The sequence below is a fragment of the Solanum dulcamara genome, chromosome 6, assembly GCF_947179165.1.
Source record: "Solanum dulcamara chromosome 6, daSolDulc1.2, whole genome shotgun sequence".
Lineage (NCBI taxonomy): Eukaryota > Viridiplantae > Streptophyta > Magnoliopsida > Solanales > Solanaceae > Solanum > Solanum dulcamara.
Genome location: NC_077242.1, coordinates 15,907,125 through 15,928,399, shown reverse-complemented (window position 1 = coordinate 15,928,399; position 21,275 = coordinate 15,907,125). Strand labels below are relative to the sequence as shown.

At 31.6% G+C, this 21,275-nt stretch overlaps 2 protein-coding genes across 2 annotated transcripts; one reads left to right on the top strand and one right to left on the bottom strand.

Annotated features, from left to right (window-relative positions):
* Positions 1-7,014: 7,014 nt before the first annotated feature.
* On the bottom strand, positions 7,015-7,640 carry LOC129893217 (60S ribosomal protein L32-1). The gene has a single exon (XM_055968714.1). It carries the CDS (start codon positions 7,559-7,561, stop codon positions 7,160-7,162), a length of 402 nt encoding a protein of 133 aa, XP_055824689.1. The 5' UTR covers positions 7,562-7,640; the 3' UTR covers positions 7,015-7,159.
* A 6,487-nt stretch (positions 7,641-14,127) lies between these two features.
* On the top strand, positions 14,128-15,831 carry LOC129892488 (solanidine UDP-glucose glucosyltransferase 1). The gene has a single exon (XM_055968064.1). The coding sequence runs from the start codon at positions 14,192-14,194 to the stop codon at positions 15,659-15,661; it is 1,470 nt and encodes a 489-aa protein (XP_055824039.1). The 5' UTR covers positions 14,128-14,191; the 3' UTR covers positions 15,662-15,831.
* The last annotated feature ends 5,444 nt before the right edge of the window (positions 15,832-21,275 follow it).

Genomic DNA, 21,275 nt, shown 5'->3' with positions numbered 1-21,275 from the left:
AATATTAACAAACAACTACAACACAGTAAACACACATATAAAAAATATATTCTAGCTATCATTTTATTTCAGTCACATAATAATCATGTCCCAATGCAGCAAATATAACAGTCACAAAATGGACCTCTCATGAAATCCATACCCAAATTGTTAGTGTGTCAAAACGTGACACTTGATCCAATATATATGTCGGAATGTGACACCAGTCTAATATATATGTTGGAACGTGACACCCGATCCAATATATGTATCGGAATGTGACACTCAATCTAATATATATGTCGAAACATGACACTCAATCTAATATATTTGTTAGAACGTGATACTCGATCCAATCAACCACATCCACAATCACAATTACAATTACCAAGATAATAAATAACCACAGAGTTATGTAATCAAGAATAGGTTCATTTCATGTAATTGATCACATTAGTCATTGCATTAGGTTTGGTTCATATTTTCCTATACACTTACATGTATGCACATAATGAAGAAGTTGAAAAGCATATATACCAAAAATAGATGTCAATCCATCACCTACCTCGAAATCAAGCCGTGAAAACTCTACAGGACTGGAGTTTTTCCTTTCTAAAGTCTTTTGGCTTTTCCTTGGTCTAAAAACTATCATACATATATAAAGGATCAATAAAATAGCCTAATTTACCCGGTATTATAGCAAAATACCAACCTAAAGCCAAACGCATAATCCTAATGTTCAACTAGGGATTTTTCTACCATTGCAGCTAAGCCAAAACCCTCTCCCAATGATTTCTATTATAGATTTTATGTAATAAGAATCAAAATAAAGACTAGGGGAGTAATTTATTTACTTTTGGCACAATATTTAGAGGCAAAATTGACGAAAGTTTGCCCTAGGTCGCCTCCTAGCTCTTAAGAACGAGTTTTTGCAGAAAATAACGTTTCTGGAGTTTTTTTCTTAAATTTTTCAAATCACTACCACGAAATTTTCTGGCCCAAAATGCTCTCTCATTGGATTTCCTATAATGATGGAAACAAGTCGTTACATTGGGTCTTAGCTTAAAAAGTTTTAGGGTGCTATAAAGTAAAATCCTTTTATCCTTTAATTTCTTACTAATCTGGTTAGCTTGTTTGTCGTATTTTTTAGTTGTATCCTTTAGTTAGTTTGTCTTGTCATCAAATCCTTCCATCCTTAATTAATAAAATGCAATTTTTAATTTTTACATCATTTTTATTTGCTAAGTTTAATTCTTCTTGTATATAGTTCTTTTCATGCTAGCTTTAGTAACATGACATGCATGCCAAATTTTGGATGGTTCTTAAAATCTTACCAAGTTTATTGATCAAATGCACCAATTAAAATAAATATAGAAGAAAACTATTTGATAAAATAGGTGAGAAATTGACACCTTTTGGCAATCAGTTGAAGTCTCGCTTTAATGAAATTGATGCAATCCCTTTGAAAATCGTGAGAATGTCTAGAACATATAACAAGAAGGGTGCATCCTTTATAGAGAAAACATTTTTGAAATGAAGCTTTATATGTGACAGGTATGTGAGACAAGTGATAGACATATCCGTTAATTCAAATACCGTGGAGAGATATTGTAATGACCCTCGTGGCTATTTCCATACTTTTGTGTTAAATTTCTATTTTCCCCTCCTCATAGCTCTCGTATAGTGTTTGTGAAGTGTTGGGGTGGGTGGCATGCTTCTCAAGGTGGTCGGGAGTGAGTTGTGCGATTTTTTCTCTTTTTGGGAGCTTTTGAGTTGGAAGAGTTGATTTTGGTCAACATTTGAAGAATTTGATGTTAGATGAAGATTCTGTCAGTTTTATCAGCTTTGAAGGCCCATTTTGGGCTACGGTCATGGTTGGTTTGGGTGTCGAGGTTTACGCGTGAGTTTGACTTGTTAGGTGTTTTACTTTTGAAAGTTTGGGAAAGGGTTGACTTCAGTCAATATTATTGGTAAACATGCTAGGATAAAAATTTTGATACGACGATTAGCTCCAAAATGTCAAGTTTGGTCTAGAATGACCTTTGGTTCGGATCCCAAGGTAATTAGATGAATTTTGTGGTGTTTGGCATTTTTGTTTTGTGGTTGCCTTTGGAAGTAGTGACTCGAGTCAATATTCTAATGAGACGAACTCGGTTGGTGTTTTTGTCAATTTTGTTAAGTCTCGAATGTCAATTTTGGTTGGATAATATAGTTTATTTGCGCTCATGGAGTTTCGAATGAATTCCAAACCTCTGTTGGGAGTTTTCTTTACTTGAAAGTGAGTTGAAACTGCACCTGTTGGTGCATCCCACTTTTGTTCTCCGTGTTTGCGGATCCTAGACTGCATTTGCAGAGGTCTGGATAGTTGACTTTCGTGATCACGTAGTTGTGAAAATTTGGAATCACTATAAAAGACCACATAATTGGAGTGTGACTTGCTTCAAGATAGCTCACGCATTAAGAGGTAATTCTTGAGTTAAATTTTCAGCATACTTTATGTCACGACCCAACCCCATAGGCCACGACTAGAGTCTGACCTGGGCCCCCGTATACCTCACTATCAGTTATAAGAGCATATATAATAACCCCTAGTGGTTGATAACAGTTTCATATACGTGTAGCCTCTTTCATGTACATCATCTCATGGAAGGGCACGCAAGCCGATAAGGCTGCCACAACATAATAACGTTTACATCATGCCGCATAGGCATAACTGAAATAACTTATAAACAACCTACATACATATGTCTACAGACTTCTAAGAATAGTAACAACAACATATGGCGGGACAAGGCCCTTGTCGTACCCCTGGACAAACAAATATATACATAGGAGGACCAGTACCCAAAAGCTAGGCTCCGGAATAGTGGAGCACTTCCAACATAACTGAGAGGAAATCCTAAGCTGGAGGATCTCCGAAATGAACATTTGTACTTGTGGACATAAAATGCAACCCCCCGGAGAACGGAGGGTCAGTACGATATATGTACTGAGTATATAAAGCATAACATAACATAACTGAGATAACAACTAAAACAGGGATGCAGAAAATAAATATAACATTTAACAACTCACTATACCTGCATCTTAGGACATGTAGTCATATACATTCTCATACACTGTACCCGGCCATCTGGTGAACTCGATGTCATAATAGTTTCATCATCTTAACATGTCATCATATCATCATATATATTACTTCATCATATCATCGTATACGGCATCATTTCATCATATACGGTATAATCTTAGCGTATATATAATCATATTACCTCCAGTTCATTATGGGGCTCGAGGTCACAAATGTATCACTGTATTTTCATATGCATGCCTACATAAGGTATCCGTCCCTTTAGTGAGGGACTCGGTGAAGGGAGTGGTGTACGTTATAGCGTACCATCATCATATATACATACCATACCCGGCCCTCTAGGGAGGGACTTGGTATTCCTTCCTTATTTCGCCACACATACCATAACACACATACCATCATATTACAACACATACCATCATATTACAGCAGGCCTGGGACTCAATGAATAATCGTATTGTCATAAAAAATTACCGTGCTTTACGTACGGAATTATTTCCTCGTACATGGAATTATACGTACTCGGCCCGGAACTCGGTGAAAAAAGTAGTAAAGTTGCGCCCGATATAATATCCGGCCCATCATGGGATGCGGAGAAAGAAGGGTTACAACATGCACAAGTAGAGTAGTGAGAAACCATATGCAACTAAGTCACCCTTTGAGACTCAATGAAACAGTCAAGTGAACCATCACCTGAAGACCAGGAAAGTAATTATCCGAAGTGCCCTTTAGATGTCATTAGGGATTACATCAATTGGGGCCTCAGGAATCACAGACATGCATCAAGACAATACCACATAGCTCATGCAAACAAAGACACCACTTATGCAATCAGAAACCATTATCACTGTAGAGCCTTTAGAAAGAGGAGTTGATACCTCCACTTACTATTCACTATATAGAAGGCTCGAGAATAGTAGTTTAACTACTTTCAGATTTTTAATGTTCAGAAGTGACTACAAGTCACGAGTTATACTCGGAGCTCATAATTGGAATTACCTCTAAACCGGTATCATATATCATTTCACTTACAATTAAGTCATTCCAAAGGAAAGAAGAAATAGGTTTTACATGTACTACTTTTCATCACATAGAAGACTTAAAGGCAACAACTCAGCTATTGCAGGAGTTCTAACATCAAGAAGTGGACAAGACTTATGAATCATACTTGGAGTTTTATTAGTTGAATTATCCTCACATTTCATATACATATCAATCGTAACTTACATCTAAGACATGCCAAAGAAAAGAAGGGATAGCCTTACATACCTTTTATCAATTGCTTTTAACCCGACTTGTCTCGTCGTCCTCTGGACCTATTTAACATGAAGGTAATACTAATATTAATAACCTTGAACTTTCCAGCTTCTAAATCCACAACTAAGAACCCATAGAAATCAATTCCTTATTAAGCCACTAGAATACGTCAAAACAGTCCCTTCACAACCTGCAACTTCCTTCAGCCGTAACGTCCATATTTTACGTCTCCAACTCATGTTTACACACCCATAACATGCTTAATCACTTGCCCAAATGTGGGAGGAGAGAATCAAACCTTACCTTGCTGAAAACTTCCCTTAAAAGCTCTTTAACACGCTGAAAACTGATGGGTTGTTCGTCGCCCTATCTTGCTGCCCCAAAAATTCAATTTACGCGATTAAACACCGTTATGTAACCGTAGGATACCTTAAATAATTAAATCACGGAATAAAATTGGAGGGCTTACCTTGTTCTTGTGGCTGCCGTGACTCTCTTTTCTCTCCCTCAAGTTTTGTCTCAACTTTTCCAAGTCCAAAGTGCTGAAAATGAAAGCTTAGTCATAAGACTAAGCATATATATCCTTTCTTTGGGTGTGACATATGGCATCCCCCTAGGGGTGACATGTGGCAGCCCCCTAGGGCTCCACCTCAACCATGAGGCCAATCCAAAGCTGTCATGTGACAGCGTGGGGTCCACCCCAAGTAGGTGTGTCACCTACTTAGTCCAAGTAGGTACATCACCTACTTAGCCCAAGTAGGTGCATCACCTACTTGTTTCCGAGTAGGTGCTACGCCTCCTTCCGCCTCTTCCGTGGGTTTGTAATCTTGTCTTACTTTAAGAACCTATGTATGCTTTGCTACTTAGGCTCGACGTGTACTCAAGTAGCTTAATTACGTAGGACATCCAAGTTGGTAGCTTTCGCAAGTAGATCAAGTCCTACGACCCATTACTCATTCTCCTTTCCTTAGAGTTATTTGATAGCGTTGTAGCTAATCTGGGTCACGTGGCAACTTTTAAGAAGTTTAAGAAGGCTTTCCGAAGTACAAACGTACGGGGCATAACACTTTATATGTATTAGGGAAAAGGTCTTGATATAGACATCAACTTTGTCATTTAGAATTGATATACAATCTGTTATGAAAATGGCTTATATATACCCTACTGTTACACAAATGGCTCACATATAACCTCACTGTTACAAAAATTGCTCATATATACCCCCACCATTACAAAAGTAGCTCTCATATACCTTTTTCATCTTAAGAAAGTGAAAAAATATTTTTTTGATTTTTAATTTTTTTAAAAAAATTATGTATGGGTATATATATTTTTTGAGAAAGTAAAAAAAAATATTTACACCCATAAATGTGAATCTTTTTTAATCAAAGTTTAGGGGTATATATAATCTTTTTCATGCATGAATTATTTTTAATCAAAGTGAATTACACCCATAAATGCATTTTTTTTTTAATATATACACCCAAAAATGTGATTTTTTTTTAAATCAAAGTTTAGGGGTATATATAATCTTTTTCACGCATGAATTATTTTTGACTTGTTTGATTATCATTATTTGAGTTTCTAATTCTTATTTTTTTATTATTTTTTTATTCATTGGTGTAAATATAAGAGAAATAAAAAAAGAGTGAATAGATAAAAGAGAAAAAAAATTAAAACTATTTTTTTGCAGCTATATTGTAATTTAAAACTAATTTTTTTGCTGCTATATTTTAATTTAGTTTTTGTATCTATAAAACAAAATTGGGGCATGTATAATATATCTTACGATAAAAGTAGTGAGAAAAATAAATTTGACCATCAAAATAATAAATACAAATTAGTCGTTGAATAAAAATAGTCAAAAACATAAATTATGTATGAGAAGGATCAAATATACCCCTGTATGTATTATTTTTTAACAAAAAAATATTAAAAATTAATTTAAAATTAACTTTTTCACTTCCGTTAGAAGAAAAGGATATTTGTGAGTCATTTATATAACAGTAGAGATATATATGAGTCAATTTCAAAACAAGTAGTATATCATATCCTTTTTACTTTGTATTATATGTTTGTAATTGTTGTCCATAAATCAAGCAAGCAGTAGAATTGTATAATGATTCCTATGTGTGATATTTTTCAACTACTTTGTCTCGGCTTGAAGCCTCTAACTTACCACCAATCTTTCTAGATCCTCAGAAAATAATATTAATAATGGCACTATCAAACTCTGTCTCAACTTTAAGCATCTAACCTATCTTTTTCGGTCGCCTAAGAATATCAAATTAATAAAGGTACCAGCAATCTTTTCTTCTCTGTTTTAATATTCTATATATCAATCTTTTTGGGTTCTCTTTAATAAAAATAAGTCTTTTGATCCTCAAGAAAATAGAAAAAGAAAATAATGGAGATTTATTTTTAAAATATTCCCGTCAAACATAATTTCGAACGTGTTTGAAATTTTTGAGGTGCTATAGCGGAGCGGATGTATACAATAATCCATTTGTCTCTGATTAATGGACCCATAACCAACAAAAAGATGTATATGCCATTTACTTTCTTCCTGTTTTTGTTTGTTTCTAGTTGGTAGTTACAGGTCAAGATGGCATGATGATATTAAAAAAATTAAATTAAAGTTGCTTCACTTTTTTTTTTTTTTTTTTTTTTTTGTCACCACAAAGGTGTACTAAAATCTGAAAATTTAAGCATTTAATACCAATAGGATGAGTCAAAATCCACTTCGGGGAAAACAGAGTATTAATTAAGCAAACACAAGGAACAAGTTCAAACACTAAAACAATATAGAGATCTCATCTAAAGCGAAAATGCTCATTCATCCTCCTGGCTGTGCAACCTAGCAAGCTTGTTTGTTATGACAACATCAAGTTGGGCAGCACGCTCGACAATCTCTTTCCTCTTCCTAGTGGAAACATTGTGTGCAATTTCTGCACAGTAAGTTCTGTTGTGCATCATTAGGATCTCAAGTTCACTAGCATTATGCACAACAAACTTCTTGAAGCCATTGGGAAGATAGTGGCGAGTCTTCTTGTCTGACCCGTATCCAATATTGGGCATCAAGACACATCCCTTGAACTTTCTCCTCACTCTAGAATCAATACCCTTGGGTCTGCGCCAGCTTTCCTTGACAGTGATTCTTCGGTCACTCTGAGGTCTAATAAACCTCTTCACTCTCTTCTTCACAACCTTCTTGTTAAGCAGAGGCACGGCCATTGTTGTTGTTCTACCTTACCTTACCTTTGGAACTAGGGTTTCTGCTAAGCCGCTAACTCCTTAAGTTGCTTCACTTTTATTTGTACATAGACAATATAATTTTAAATATTACAAAAATAATTAAAGAATTATTTTATGAAACGTAAACTCTATTTTAAAAGGTGAGTGATACTTTGCTATGATATTTTGCATTTTAGATACTTAATAATAACTTAATTTTAAACCTTTTATTTTATTCTATATGAGATATTTTAGTTTAAAAAATAAATCTCTTAATCTACTAATAGATATTCTTTTCTTCTCTGCTTTAATGTATTATCAATCTTTGGTCCTCCAAAATATAGAAAAAGATAACTAAGTTTTATTTTTAAAAGGGAAAAGGGTTTGATATATTATTTAATTTTTGTAATTTAAATCTGATATGCGTCTTATTATAAAAGTGACTAACAAATTATCTTATTATTGTTGACACCCAATTTTGATCCTCCACAAACATAATAATTTAAAAAATAAAAATAAATAAATTAAAAATTAAAAATTAAAAGAATATATATATAATAACGAAATATGTATATATTATTATTTTAAAATAATTTTGGCATATATATATTAAATAATTCTTGACCATTAGTATATACATATTTATCATTTATTCGAAAATTGTCTTAGAAAGATTTTTTTTTATAAATATTTTGTTAATTAGTTTGACCTAATTAATAGACTCACATTTCAAGTTAATTAGTTTAAATTTGAATTAATTATTCTACTTTGTCAAAATTAAGAAACTTGTTAATTAATTGACATTTACCCATCTTATTCTAGCCTCTTCAAATAAATTGAAATAATTAGATTTTTATAAAACTCGAAATATTTTTCAAGTTATTTTGAAATAATTTTTTCATCTTTATTGTCTTAAGATAATGTATATAGTTTGTATAATTATTACCTTTTTTAGTAATATTTAATATTGACTCATAAAAAGATTTTATTTATTTCTAATAATTATTTCATAAATTAATTGATTAATTTTACGTTTTTATTTCTTCCCCTAAATAACACATAATTAATATTATATTAACAACATTTTAATTCCAACATTAATACTACATTATGCAAATAATATATATTATCCTCTTTTCGAAAATATGTAATAATAATCATAAATAAATAAATAATTGTATAAGAAATACAAATAAAAATCATTAATCCGATTTAAAAAATAATAAAAAATAATAATAATAACAAAACAATTAATTAAAAAAATATAATAAATGAATAATAAAAAATAAAATAAATATATATACTATTCATCCGATATTTTTATTTTTTTATTTCTTTTTTAAAAAATAAATTAAATTAAATGATTAATTAAATCCACGCGTGCCCCCGCCCATACCTATATTAATAATACCCATCACTCATTGTCCTCTGTTTAAAAAATAAATAATAATATAAAATATATATATATTTATTTTTATTTTCTTTTATTTTTTCTTTTTATCAGAATAATTAAAAAACAAATGAAATATATATATTAATATCCACGTGCCCCGCCCATACCCTCTTGTCCCCTCTTAAAATATATATTCATCCGAATTTTTTTAATAATAATAATAAGATAAAAAAATATAAAATAATAAATAATCCTTTGTCTTTGTACTATATATATATATATATATATATGTACATATTTCCGCATTTTTTTCTTTTCTATTTATTCCGTATTATTTTATTTATCCGTATATTCCATATTATTTTATATTTCTGTCCGTTCTGCATTATTTTATTTATTTGCCCATTCCGCATTATTTTATATTTTTCGCCATTCCATATTATTTTATATTTTTGTCCGTTCCGCATTATTTTATAAATTTACCCACTCCGTATTATTTTAATCATCTATTATTCCCTATTATTTTCCTATATATATATATCCGAGTACTCATTCTAAGAAGAGGGCGGGCATAGACAGAAACGGAGGAGGCAAACAAATTTTTTTTAAAGACAAAGTTGCATATTTTTTTTAAGATTTTTTTTTTTAAGTTTTTCTCTCTGCTATATCCGATTTTACTTAAAGAGCAAAGATAGATTCGTGACCAAGCCATCTCCGTTCACTGCCCAGCAACATGTAATATTTACTCCATTTTTTTTTATTTTCCGTTTTCATTATGATAAAAATGTTGTCCTAAAATATTATCTTGCAAATTTCATCATTTTTTTTATTTGCATGAACACTTTGGGAGCAAAAATGGAGTCTTGATTTGGGACTTTAAGAAATTCGAGTTTTTTTTAAGACTCGATGAAATCATCATCCCCTCACATGGAACCGTTATCTTAGACCTACTGAATAGCAAACAAAAAAAGATGAGCTCACTCGGACTCAATTTCGCTTACTTATATTTTTAGCATTTTATTGTCTATTATTATTATTATCGTTATTATTGCTGTTATTATTAATATCATTATTGTTTTTACCGTTTATTATTATTATTAGTAGTAGTAGTAGTAATAGTAGTGATAGTAGTAGTATATTTTATTTACTGTTATTACTATTATTTTTATTATTATTATTATCACTAATTGTTTTTATTAATATTACTAATAGAAGTAGTAGTACGTTTATTTTACTGTTAGTATTATTATTATTATTATTATTATTATTATTATTATTATTATTGTTATTATTTTCGTTGTTATTATCATTATTATTAGTATATTTTATTTATCATTATTATCATCATTATTAATATTATTGTTATCATTTTTTTAAAAAAAATTATTATTATTGTATTAGTATTAATAGTATTTTTATTTACTGTTATTATTATTATTATTATTATTATTATTTTTGCTATTATTATTATTATTATTATTATTATTAGCTATTATTATTTTATTTATTATTATTATTATTATCATTTTTATTATTATTCTTCTTATTATTATTATCTTCGTCATTATTATTAATTATTTATTATTATTATTATTATTATTATTATTATTATTATTATTATTATTATTATTGTTGTTGTTGTTGTTGTTGTTGTTATTATTATTTTCGTTGTTATTATCATTATTATTAGTATATTTTATTTATCATTATTATCATCATTATTAATATTATTGTTATCATTTTTTTTTAAAAAATTATTATTATTGTATTAGTATTAATAGTATTTTTATTTACTGTTAGTATTATTATTATTATTATTATTATTTTCGCTATCATTATTATTATTATTATTAGTGCTATTATTATTTTATTTATTATTATTATCATTTTTATTATTCTTCTTCTTATTATTATTATCTTCGTCATTATTATTAATTATTTATTATTATTATTGTTATTTTCTTTGTTATTATTATTATTATCATTATTATTATTATTATTATTATTATTATTATTATTTTCGTTATTATTATTAGTAGTAGTTGTAGTATTCTTATTTACTTTTACTGTTATTATTAATAATATTATTATCATTGTCTTTATTATTATTATTATTATTATTCGTATTATTTTCGTTATTAATATTATTAATAGAAGTAGTAGTATGTTTATTTACTGTTAGTGTTATTATTATTATTATTATTTTCATTGTTATTATTATCATTATTATTAGTATATTTTATTTACTGCTTATTATTATTATTATTATTATTATTATTATTGTTATTATTATTTTCGTTATTATTATTATTAGTATCTATATTTCATTTTACTGTTTTTATTATTATCGTTATTGCTATTGTTATTATTATTATTGTTGTTGGTGTTATAGTTGTCATTATTATTTTTATCGTTATTATTGTTATTGTTGTTATTATTATTATTACTACTACTACTACTAATACTACTATTATTACTATTACATATTAAACTTGCTTATATGATTTAAATATGTTCTCATTTATGTAATAGCTAACATTATCTAGGGTATAATATTTATGATCGTTTTCGTCTCATTTAAATGATTTATTTAAATTATTCCTCCTTCATTAAATTATCTTTATACCAAATCTATTTCTCTTATAAACTTTCCTAAATGTTTTAAAATTTATATTTCTTTTAAATTGTTTAATACTTCGATAATTGTTAAAACGCATTTTTTCAAAATTAGTTAGATAATTTTTAAATCATCGGACAACCGCATGTTAGCGGCTATTTTAAGTGCTAAAACCTTCTTAAAATAGTAATATGAACCTTGTGCCCTTTTTTCTCTAATTTTTAAGACTTAAATCTGTTAAGGTCTTTTAAATTAAGTTTTCTTAATTTTTTTTTAAAAATTAAGTGGCGACTCCTCTTTTACTAAAAGTTAATTTTTCTAAAAAGATGAAATTAATTTTAAACTCTCATCCGTTTTTCAACATAACAATCATTACATAAATGGTTCATATATACCTTTAGCATTACAAAAATAATTTGTTCCAAAAAAATCTCTATCGTCAATAATTTGATCTAAAAATATTTCTACTGCTAATAGTTTGACAAAAAAAATACCCTTATTTCCAATAAATATATTATGGAGTTTCTTTTTGAATATATATTCTATTCCTAATAAAAATATTACTATTAAATAACTCAGTTCTTGTTTCTTTTATTTTAAAATCACTTTAACTAATAAATAAAAAGAATAATTTTTTCCCAAATAAAATAAAATAACTCAATTTTCCTTTTTTAGCTAATAATATTGATTATATATATAACATCATATTGACTCAATCATTACTTTTCATTTAGATAATCATAAAAAAGTTTCTAATTAAATAAAATTATTTTTATTTCTTAATCTTTTCTAAATTGAAGTAAGAAAAATATTTTTAACTTAAAATATCATTACTAGAAAAAGAATGTATTTAAGAAGCAACGAAAAAATATATATATTTATTTAGAAAATGTCATTTTGGACCAAACACGACAACTAATTTTTTAGAACAAATTATTAACTGAAAATAGTTTTGTTCAATTTTACATAATTTAAAAATATGTTTGACTTTTTTGTTTTTAAGGATCCAAAACAAATGAGCTTTTTGAAGTTTAAAGATATATTAAATAACTTTTTTTCAAAATTATCCAAATATTTAGTGACTGTCTTCAATTAAAAAAAAAATTGAATTAAAAAATAATATTAACAAATTACTTTGGTACGAAATAAAGTTAATGCTAGTAAATCTGCATTGCCGCAGAAATAAAGTTAATGGATCCCATTCCCTACTCGGCCACTCCCAATATTCAACAAACCACATGCTACAACAATATTATTTCCTCGTTCACTGGTATTAGAGTTGATTTTGGTTTACTTATAAGTTATTTTTATTTTTATTTTGAGTATTTAATTGATTAATTGTTGTTTTATATTTAAAATAAGTTCAATAAATAATTTGATTTATTTGACTTAACTTATCTAAAGCAATTTATAAGCTTAAAATAAATTAAATCAAACAAACACTTATAATCGAACTATTACTCTTCTTATTCACTTTTATTTTTTTTTATTATTTTAAAAACAAATTTTCACTTTTATTATTAATTTTAATATTAAAAAAAAATATTGAGTATTTTTTTATATTTTACGCTTGACATTAGTTACTTATTTTTTCTAATTATTTTTTAAAGATTTAATAGTAATATCAATTAATATGAATGTTATGATAAAATATTATTTTCAATCATTGTTTCTAATGGGACAAACAAAATGTATTAATTACTTCCATTTATGTGACATATTTTTCTTTTTAGTTAATCCCATAAAATACTCACTTCTTTCACTTTTACTTATCATAATTGGACTTGAAACATTCATTAATAAAATAATACTCCCTCTATTTCATATTAAGTGAATTTGTGATGCAATACACATATATTAAGAAAAACATTCAAGAACATAATTTGAATCATAATTTCCACTATTGCCCTTGGTAAAATCATAAATATAACTTTACAAGTAGTGTGATTTATCTCCTAAAAAATATAAAACTTCAATAAATGAAAGGACAAATATGAAAAAACTTTAAACATCTATCTTGAATTTTGAACAATTCAATTATTTTGAACAATGAAAAATTCCTCAAAAATTCACTTAATATGAAATGAAGAGAGTAATTGATTTGACTATTATCACTCTATTCCTATTAATTGATGTTTAATATTACATCTTAAAAAATAAGTGTAAGATATGTAATTGGGAAAATCCTTTTGGCCACAACAATTTTAGCTGCAATGACCCAAATGTTCATTCACACAATAAACAGGTTTTATTTTGGACATTTTTATCCTTTTCTTGAAAATTGATTTTTTTTTATCAATTTATTTATTATTTACAGTGTTCAATATATGAGCAACCTTCTCCATACATGGGAAATGAACTAATTCCCAAATTTCTATAATTTCATAAATACATGCTTATTCCAATTTCTTTTAAAATTCTGCAAAACGGTCAAATATGTATTGAATCACATTTATATATATATATATATATATATAAAAAAAAAACTGTAAAAATAAAATTCCAAGTGTCACTAAGCTAACCACTCAATAGTCTATAAATACAAACATGATGTTCAAGGCAACAGACCAAGCTATTAGAGTTGGGAACTGCAACTGTTCTTTCTACTAGGGTAGTAAAAATGGCAACTAGAGATAATGGCGGACTCCTCCATGTTCTTTTCCTTCCCTACTTGTCCGCTGGTCATTTCATCCCATTAGTTAACACCGCAAGGCTATTCGCCTCCCGGGGTGTTAAAGTGACCATCCTCACAACCCCACATAATGCCTTACTTTTCCAATCTACCATTGATGATGATGTCCAAATTTCCGGACATTCCATCTCTATCATAACTATTAAATTTCCCTCCGCTGAAGTTGGCCTGCCTGAAGGAATTGAAAGCTTCAACACTGCCACTTCACCTGAAATGCCCCCAAAAATATTTTATGCTTTATCTCTTCTACAGAAGCCAATGGAAGATAAAATTCGTGAACTCCGTCCTGGTTGCATTTTTTCTGATATGTACTACCCTTGGACCGTTGATATTGCTGAGGAGCTTAACATTCCTCGTATCTTGTACAACTTGTCTTCCTACATGTGCTACAGCATTGTGCACAACCTTAATCTTTACAAACCTCACAAGCAGCCTCAACTAGACGAATCTCAAAGTTTCGCGGTTCCTGGTTTACCTGATGAGATAAAGTTCAAGTTATCCCAACTTACAGAGGATCTGAGAAAGCCTGCTGACAAAAGGAATGATTTTGACGAAATACTTGACCAAGTACGAGATTCGGAGGATCGAAGTTATGGCATTGTTCATGATACCTTTTACGAGCTAGAACCTGCATACGTTGACTATTATCAGAAATTAAAGAAACCAAAATGTTGGCATTTTGGTCCTATCTCCCATTTTGCATCCAAAATCCGTAGCAAGGAACTAATTGCTGACCATAACAACGGCGTTGTTGTAGATTGGTTGAATAGTCAGAAATCAAAATCAGTTCTCTACGTATCTTTCGGGAGTATGGCTAGATTTCCTGAGAGCCAACTCAATGAAATCGCCCAAGCTTTGGATGCTTCAAATGTTCCTTTCATATTTGCGTTAAGGCCTAATGAAGAAACCGCTACATGGTTGCCAGTTGGTAATTTAGAGGGCAAGGCCAAAAAAGGTTTGTTTATTAGAGGGTGGGTCCCACAGCTGACGATCTTGGAACATTCAGCAACAGGTGGGTTCATGACTCATTGTGGCACCAATTCGGTTCTTGAAGCCATCACTTGTGGTGTGCCGATGATAACATGGCCACTTTATGCTGATCAATTCTACAACGAGAAGGTAGTGGAGGTTCTAGGATTGGGAGTCAAGGTCGGGATAGATATATGGAATAGTGGTATTGAGATCACGGGCCCAGTAATAGGAAGCGCAAAGATTAGAGAAGCAATTGAGCGATTGATCACTACTGATTCTGAGGAAATTATGAAAATTAGGGATAGAGTAATGGCTATGGGCAAAATGGCTAAGAATGCAACAAATGAAGGTGGATCTTCATGGAACAATCTTACTGCACTCATTCAGCATATCAAGAATTTTAACCTTTCATCCACTATGAATTAATAACCTTTTCTTTTTCTAATTAGTCTTTTTGATCCTTCTAGTTTGTTGGAAGAAATAAGCCCTTGCATTGTAACTTCATGTTTTTGTTTATTTCACTTACTAAAGGGATGGATGGATCTTAATTTGATCAAATCAACTTTAATGATTATTGCCGATGTGCAAATCAATAAGCTTGTGGTTTGGCAGTGTGTGGTTTGAAAAAATGACTAATTTTGTGTATTATTAATATCTTATTTTGTATATTCTATTGTGTATTATTAATATTATGAATTCATGCATTAAATTGTTCATTGACATAACTATCCCGTAACTCAAACCCCTCTAAAGATAGTTGTCAATTTCCAAAGCTAAAGAGTGCGAAGGTTTTACAAAAATTATGTCACTTGTCATTTCTAATGCATCAAATAAAAAATTGTATAAAAAACAATGCCTATAATACCTAATATCAAAATTATTAATACAAACATTATTAATATATTATATTTAAAGATTTTAAAGCATTTTAATGATATAAAGCACATATTTCATAATCTTTACTCGTTAGTGTATATATTAAAAAAATACAACTGAAAAAGTCCATATAAGTGGTCAATGGAAAAGTATAAAAACTGACCTACTATGTCTGTGATTAAACAAATAAATAATTTAGGGGAACATAGTCACCTACTATCAAGAATCACAATAACAAAAACATCTTTAATTTAGTGATAATAAATGTATATTAATAAAAAATATAAATTTTTTACACACATTAATTAATTGTCATTGAATCTAATATCGTTATAAATTTTAGAGACATTTATAAAAAATATTAATTATCTCTAAAAAAATATATTTTAATAATAATTAAACTATTATTATTAAAAATTATTTTTGAATATAGTAAATATATATCCATGGCTAGTATTCATCGAAAATAATGGTGAAACGTACAAAAATGTAGATGAGGAACTGACAATCCCAACTCTTTCGTCCGTCCCCATCAAAACTTGTGGCAGAAAATAGACTTAAATACACATTTCACGATATTCGTACGTGTCATGTCAAATTACACAGAAAATAGACTCAAATTACAACATTTCTCAATGGTGGGGGCAAGATTTATAGAAAGCACTGGTTCCAAAGCTCTTGCATGTTATGTCAAAATCAAGATACAAAGTAGACATTTTAATTTTAGAAATACAGTATAATTTATATTATATTTTTTTTAACTATATAATTGATATAATGTAGTGATATACTAGACATGTCTTGTTCACAGGTTCACAACTATTTCTTAAAACAAATAGTCACATGATTAGATAATTTTAAAGAAAATATTATTAGTAGGAAGGAAATTTGATCGAAGAATTAATCGATAGTAAATTAAAGAGATACCTGCAGTAATTTGAAATTTTATAAAGTAATTTTATTCAAAGTATGTAAAATAGTTATAAATCGACAAGGATCATAAATTAAAAGTAAATAGCATTTTTATGAGTTTGTGAACATATAACTTCTTTAGTATAGACTCATAGTGATTTTTTTGGGCACTATGTCACGGACTTAGACTTCACACTAAGACTTCCGTGCGGCACTTGATAACTTACTCATTAATCTTTCATGATCTTGCAAGCTCAAGTAAGCCTTTAAGACTAGATCGCTAAGGGAACGCTATATAGTAAGAAAGACAAGAGAACTTTTATGAAGAAGACTTTTGTATTACTTTGGAAGAATGCTTGATTGCTTGATTTCTAGATGGTTTTCTACAAATGAATGTCCCCTCTATTTATACTACTCTTAAGGGGTCTAAGTGTAAATAAAATTTACTATACAAGTCCCTCCATATTTACAAAAAAGTCCCTACTCTAGAACTCTCTACACATTCTAGAGAATTTCAAGTCTTTCAAGACTTCTCTACAAGCTTCTACAAGAATCTAGAGTCTTCCACTAAGCTCTCCAAGACTCTAGGTTCTTCTACCTTCTTCAAAAAATTTCTTGGACATTCTAGAGCCTTCTATTAACCTCTGCAAGATTCTAGATCTTTCTCCCGTCTTCATGATCAAGTGGCAGGTCATGACACTCTCCCCCACCTGATGTGGCGACTACCTCGACGCACTACTGCTACAAAAGCCTTCAGACTTAGTCTTGAAACTGCCACAAGTCTTCATGGCATTCTTATGTGGCCTCTTCCAGAGATTGTCCCTTCTAGTGGATGAGGAAAGTGGCAGTGGCCTATTGTCCCTATTCCTTCTTGGTTCAGTCAACACTGGCCTCCGTTCTTCTTGGCACTTTAGAGGCAAGTGTCTTGGTAACTTCTTCGGCATCACGCCCTTTTTCATTCAAGGTGGCAATGCCTCTCTAGCACCATTGTCTTCACTCAAACTCGCAATGGTGTCTATGAACGTCAGCACTCCCACCTCTAGGCCTTTCTCAAGTTGCAGGGCCGAAAGTTGGGTTGGTCCTTCCGTCTTCGGCATCTTGACTAGGGGTACTATACACGATCCCTCTTGCTCCATAACCATGAGTTGTTGGAGGTAGGGGTCGATCACCATGTGGCATCGCTGGAAGAACTCCTGCCCAAGGATGATATCAAAGATATCTAAGGAAGCGACGGTAAAGTTGGTCTTACCTCGCCACTTGTCCAATGTGATATCTATTTCTTGAGAGTTTTCGCACACCAGTGTCAGGGGTGCATTATCCATCTTGAGGCGGGCATCACTTGGACTGTAACTTAGCCCCAACTTCATAGCTGCTGACTTGGTCATTATGTTGGTCTCTGCACCTGTGTCAACCATTGCACGAGCAGGTTGTCCATTGATCATGATGTCTACATATTGTGCGCCGTACTCCTTTGGCTTTCCTGATTGCTTTGCGATAGCTCCGCATAGTACAATCAGGCCCAATTGCATTGTGTCTGAACCTTGATCTTTCCCTTGTGCCTCTTTCCCCTTCCATTCCCGCAGGATGGCACCAAGATTCTTCAGTTCAGGACACCTTGCATAACCATGCATCCCTCCGCATATGTAGCATCCATTCCCCTTCGTATTCTGTGCTTTTCTGTCGGCATCGCTTTATCGTCCAGCCTTCTTACCATTGGACTTAAGGTTGTCATGGTTTTTGGGATGAGGTTGTTTTTCTTCACAATATCCCCCACCTTGGTCATAACCACCTCTCGTCTTATCTCCTCTTTCTAGGTCATGCTTGTCATGTCTGAAGTCTGTCAAAGCTTCGGCTTGTGTGATGGCCTCATCGATAGTGCTGACTTGGCGACGCTTCAACTCTATCTTAGCCCAACTCTGCAGCCCAACCATGAAGTGGAAGAGCATATCTTCATCTGTAAGGTTGGGAATTTGAAGCGTAAGGGTAGTGAACTCCTTCACATAAGCCCGTATGCTACCCATTTGCTTCAGCTCTCGGAACTTGCGTTTGGCCTCATAGATGACATTATTGGGGAGGAAGGCCTTCTTGAACTCATCCCGGAACTGCTCCCAGGTGTTGATGGTGCATAGACCCTTACCAATCTCGAACTCCTTGCGCTTCCACCACAATATGGCCATCTCCGAAAGGTATAGCACGACCTTGTTGATCCTCATCTCATCATTCTTCACTTTGTTACACTTGAAGTAATTCTCCAAGTGCCAAAGGAAGTTCTCCACCTCTTGTGCATCACGGTCACCTTTGAACATTGGTGGCTTAGGAGCCTCAATCTTGGCCTCCCAGTCCATACTGGACGTCATGCATCTCCCAGCATCTATGTCTCCTTTGAGTGCTGCCATCTCGGCCTTCATGGTCTCCATCGTGCTTAGCGTGTCCATGAGCTGACACTCCAAGAAAGTGATCACCTCCTTCATCTCGTACTCGGCAGCCTTGCGCACCTCCAACTCCTTTTAGATGTTGTCGTTCTCCTCAAGGGTGAATTCCTCTAGAGACTTAAACTTGCCTAGAACTTGTTCAAGCGCTTGCCCAATATCTCTACGGTCTGCCGGGCAGCATCCACCCTTGCAATCCACTCCATACCGGACGTGACGTCCACGGTCTCCTCACCTCGCTCATCGTCACTAACCTCAATAGTCGAGGGTGAGTAGGATGTTAGGGCCTCGCTTGGTGTAGGCTCAAATGGCACCTCCTCACTTCTCTTAGGGTTCTTCTTTCCCTTGCGGTGCTTCCTTCCAACATCTTGCTTGACGTTGGTGGCGGTAGTGGCGTTGATGTCTCCCTCACTTGCCATATCCCTTAGTAGAACCTCGCTCTCATACCACGTTGTCACGGACTTAGACTTCACACTAAGACTTCCGTGCGACACTTGACAACTTACTCAAGTACCACTTTTGAGTCATTCTAAACCTCTAAAACTTAATATTTACCAAAAATCTCAATTATTTTAAAAAATCACGAATTTGACATCAGATATCAATCAAATATGACTTGAGGAGACTACAAAAAGAGGTAAAATAGTCTTTTTATGAAATTTTTCCAAAATGACCTTCACGGTCGTTACATTACATGAATCACATGACAATGAGTTAATCTTATGAACATGTTTTATGAATTATGATTATGAAAAACTTATGATTTATGTCAAGTATGATTTATGATATGATATGCATTTCGTGGGATGTTGACTTAGCACCGAGAGGTCTCTGAGGTGGGGACTCGACCTAAGGAGTTCTTAGTAGCAATATCTAGACCCTTAACTATGTTGTAACTGTAGGTTTGCCAATGCGACCTAGCTAGTGGATCCACATATGATACATGTTTATGATATACGGGGTCTACCTTGGCAAGTAGCCTCCCCCTTCTCAGTGTGGGAATCATCAGATTCTATATAATAGCTCGCATGGTCTTATTATCAGATAGAGTTATCTCCCACATATGTAAGTTCTTTTGACTATGATGTTTTGATGCATTGACCAATCAGATAAATGTTGTAACCTTTTCATGATTTTACTCATGTTTTATGATATTGGTTTTGCATCCCATGATTCATATTGATTATGTGCTATATTTATTGATCATGCATACTTCTCACATACTTAGTGCTTTTCATGTACTAACACATACTTTTTCCTACATTGTATCATAATATAGGGTTCGACGATCATACTCATCCTCCCATTTGTGGCTAGAACTTATTATAGTTGTACTTTGGTGGTGAATCCTCATATTTTGAGGACGTAACATTTTACTTTCATGTTGACATTTGAACTCTTCATTACTTTTATATTGTCATGGGTGAGCTAGGAACTTGTCTTATGCCCCCGTCGAGTTAGCAGAGGCATGTTCGATATTCATGATGTGTATGTTGTCGCTTTCTCATTTTAAGACTTATGCTTTATTGAATATTGCTTCCGTATATTTGATATTGCTTATTTACTTTATTTACCTTATGTATGCTCATGAATTATATGCTAAGAGGCTTAGTTGAGGTCCTTCGGGATTCTAATCACCGTGTCATAGTTAGGACCTAGTTCGAATAGTGATAAATTTGATATCAAAGCATAAAGTTTAAAGTATCCTAGGGAGTCTAACATGCTGCATCGAGTAGAGTCTTGTTCATCGATGTGAAGTGCGCTGTATCTATGAATAGGAGTCTATCAGGCGTCTTAGGAAAAACTTTACTTCTTTCATGATC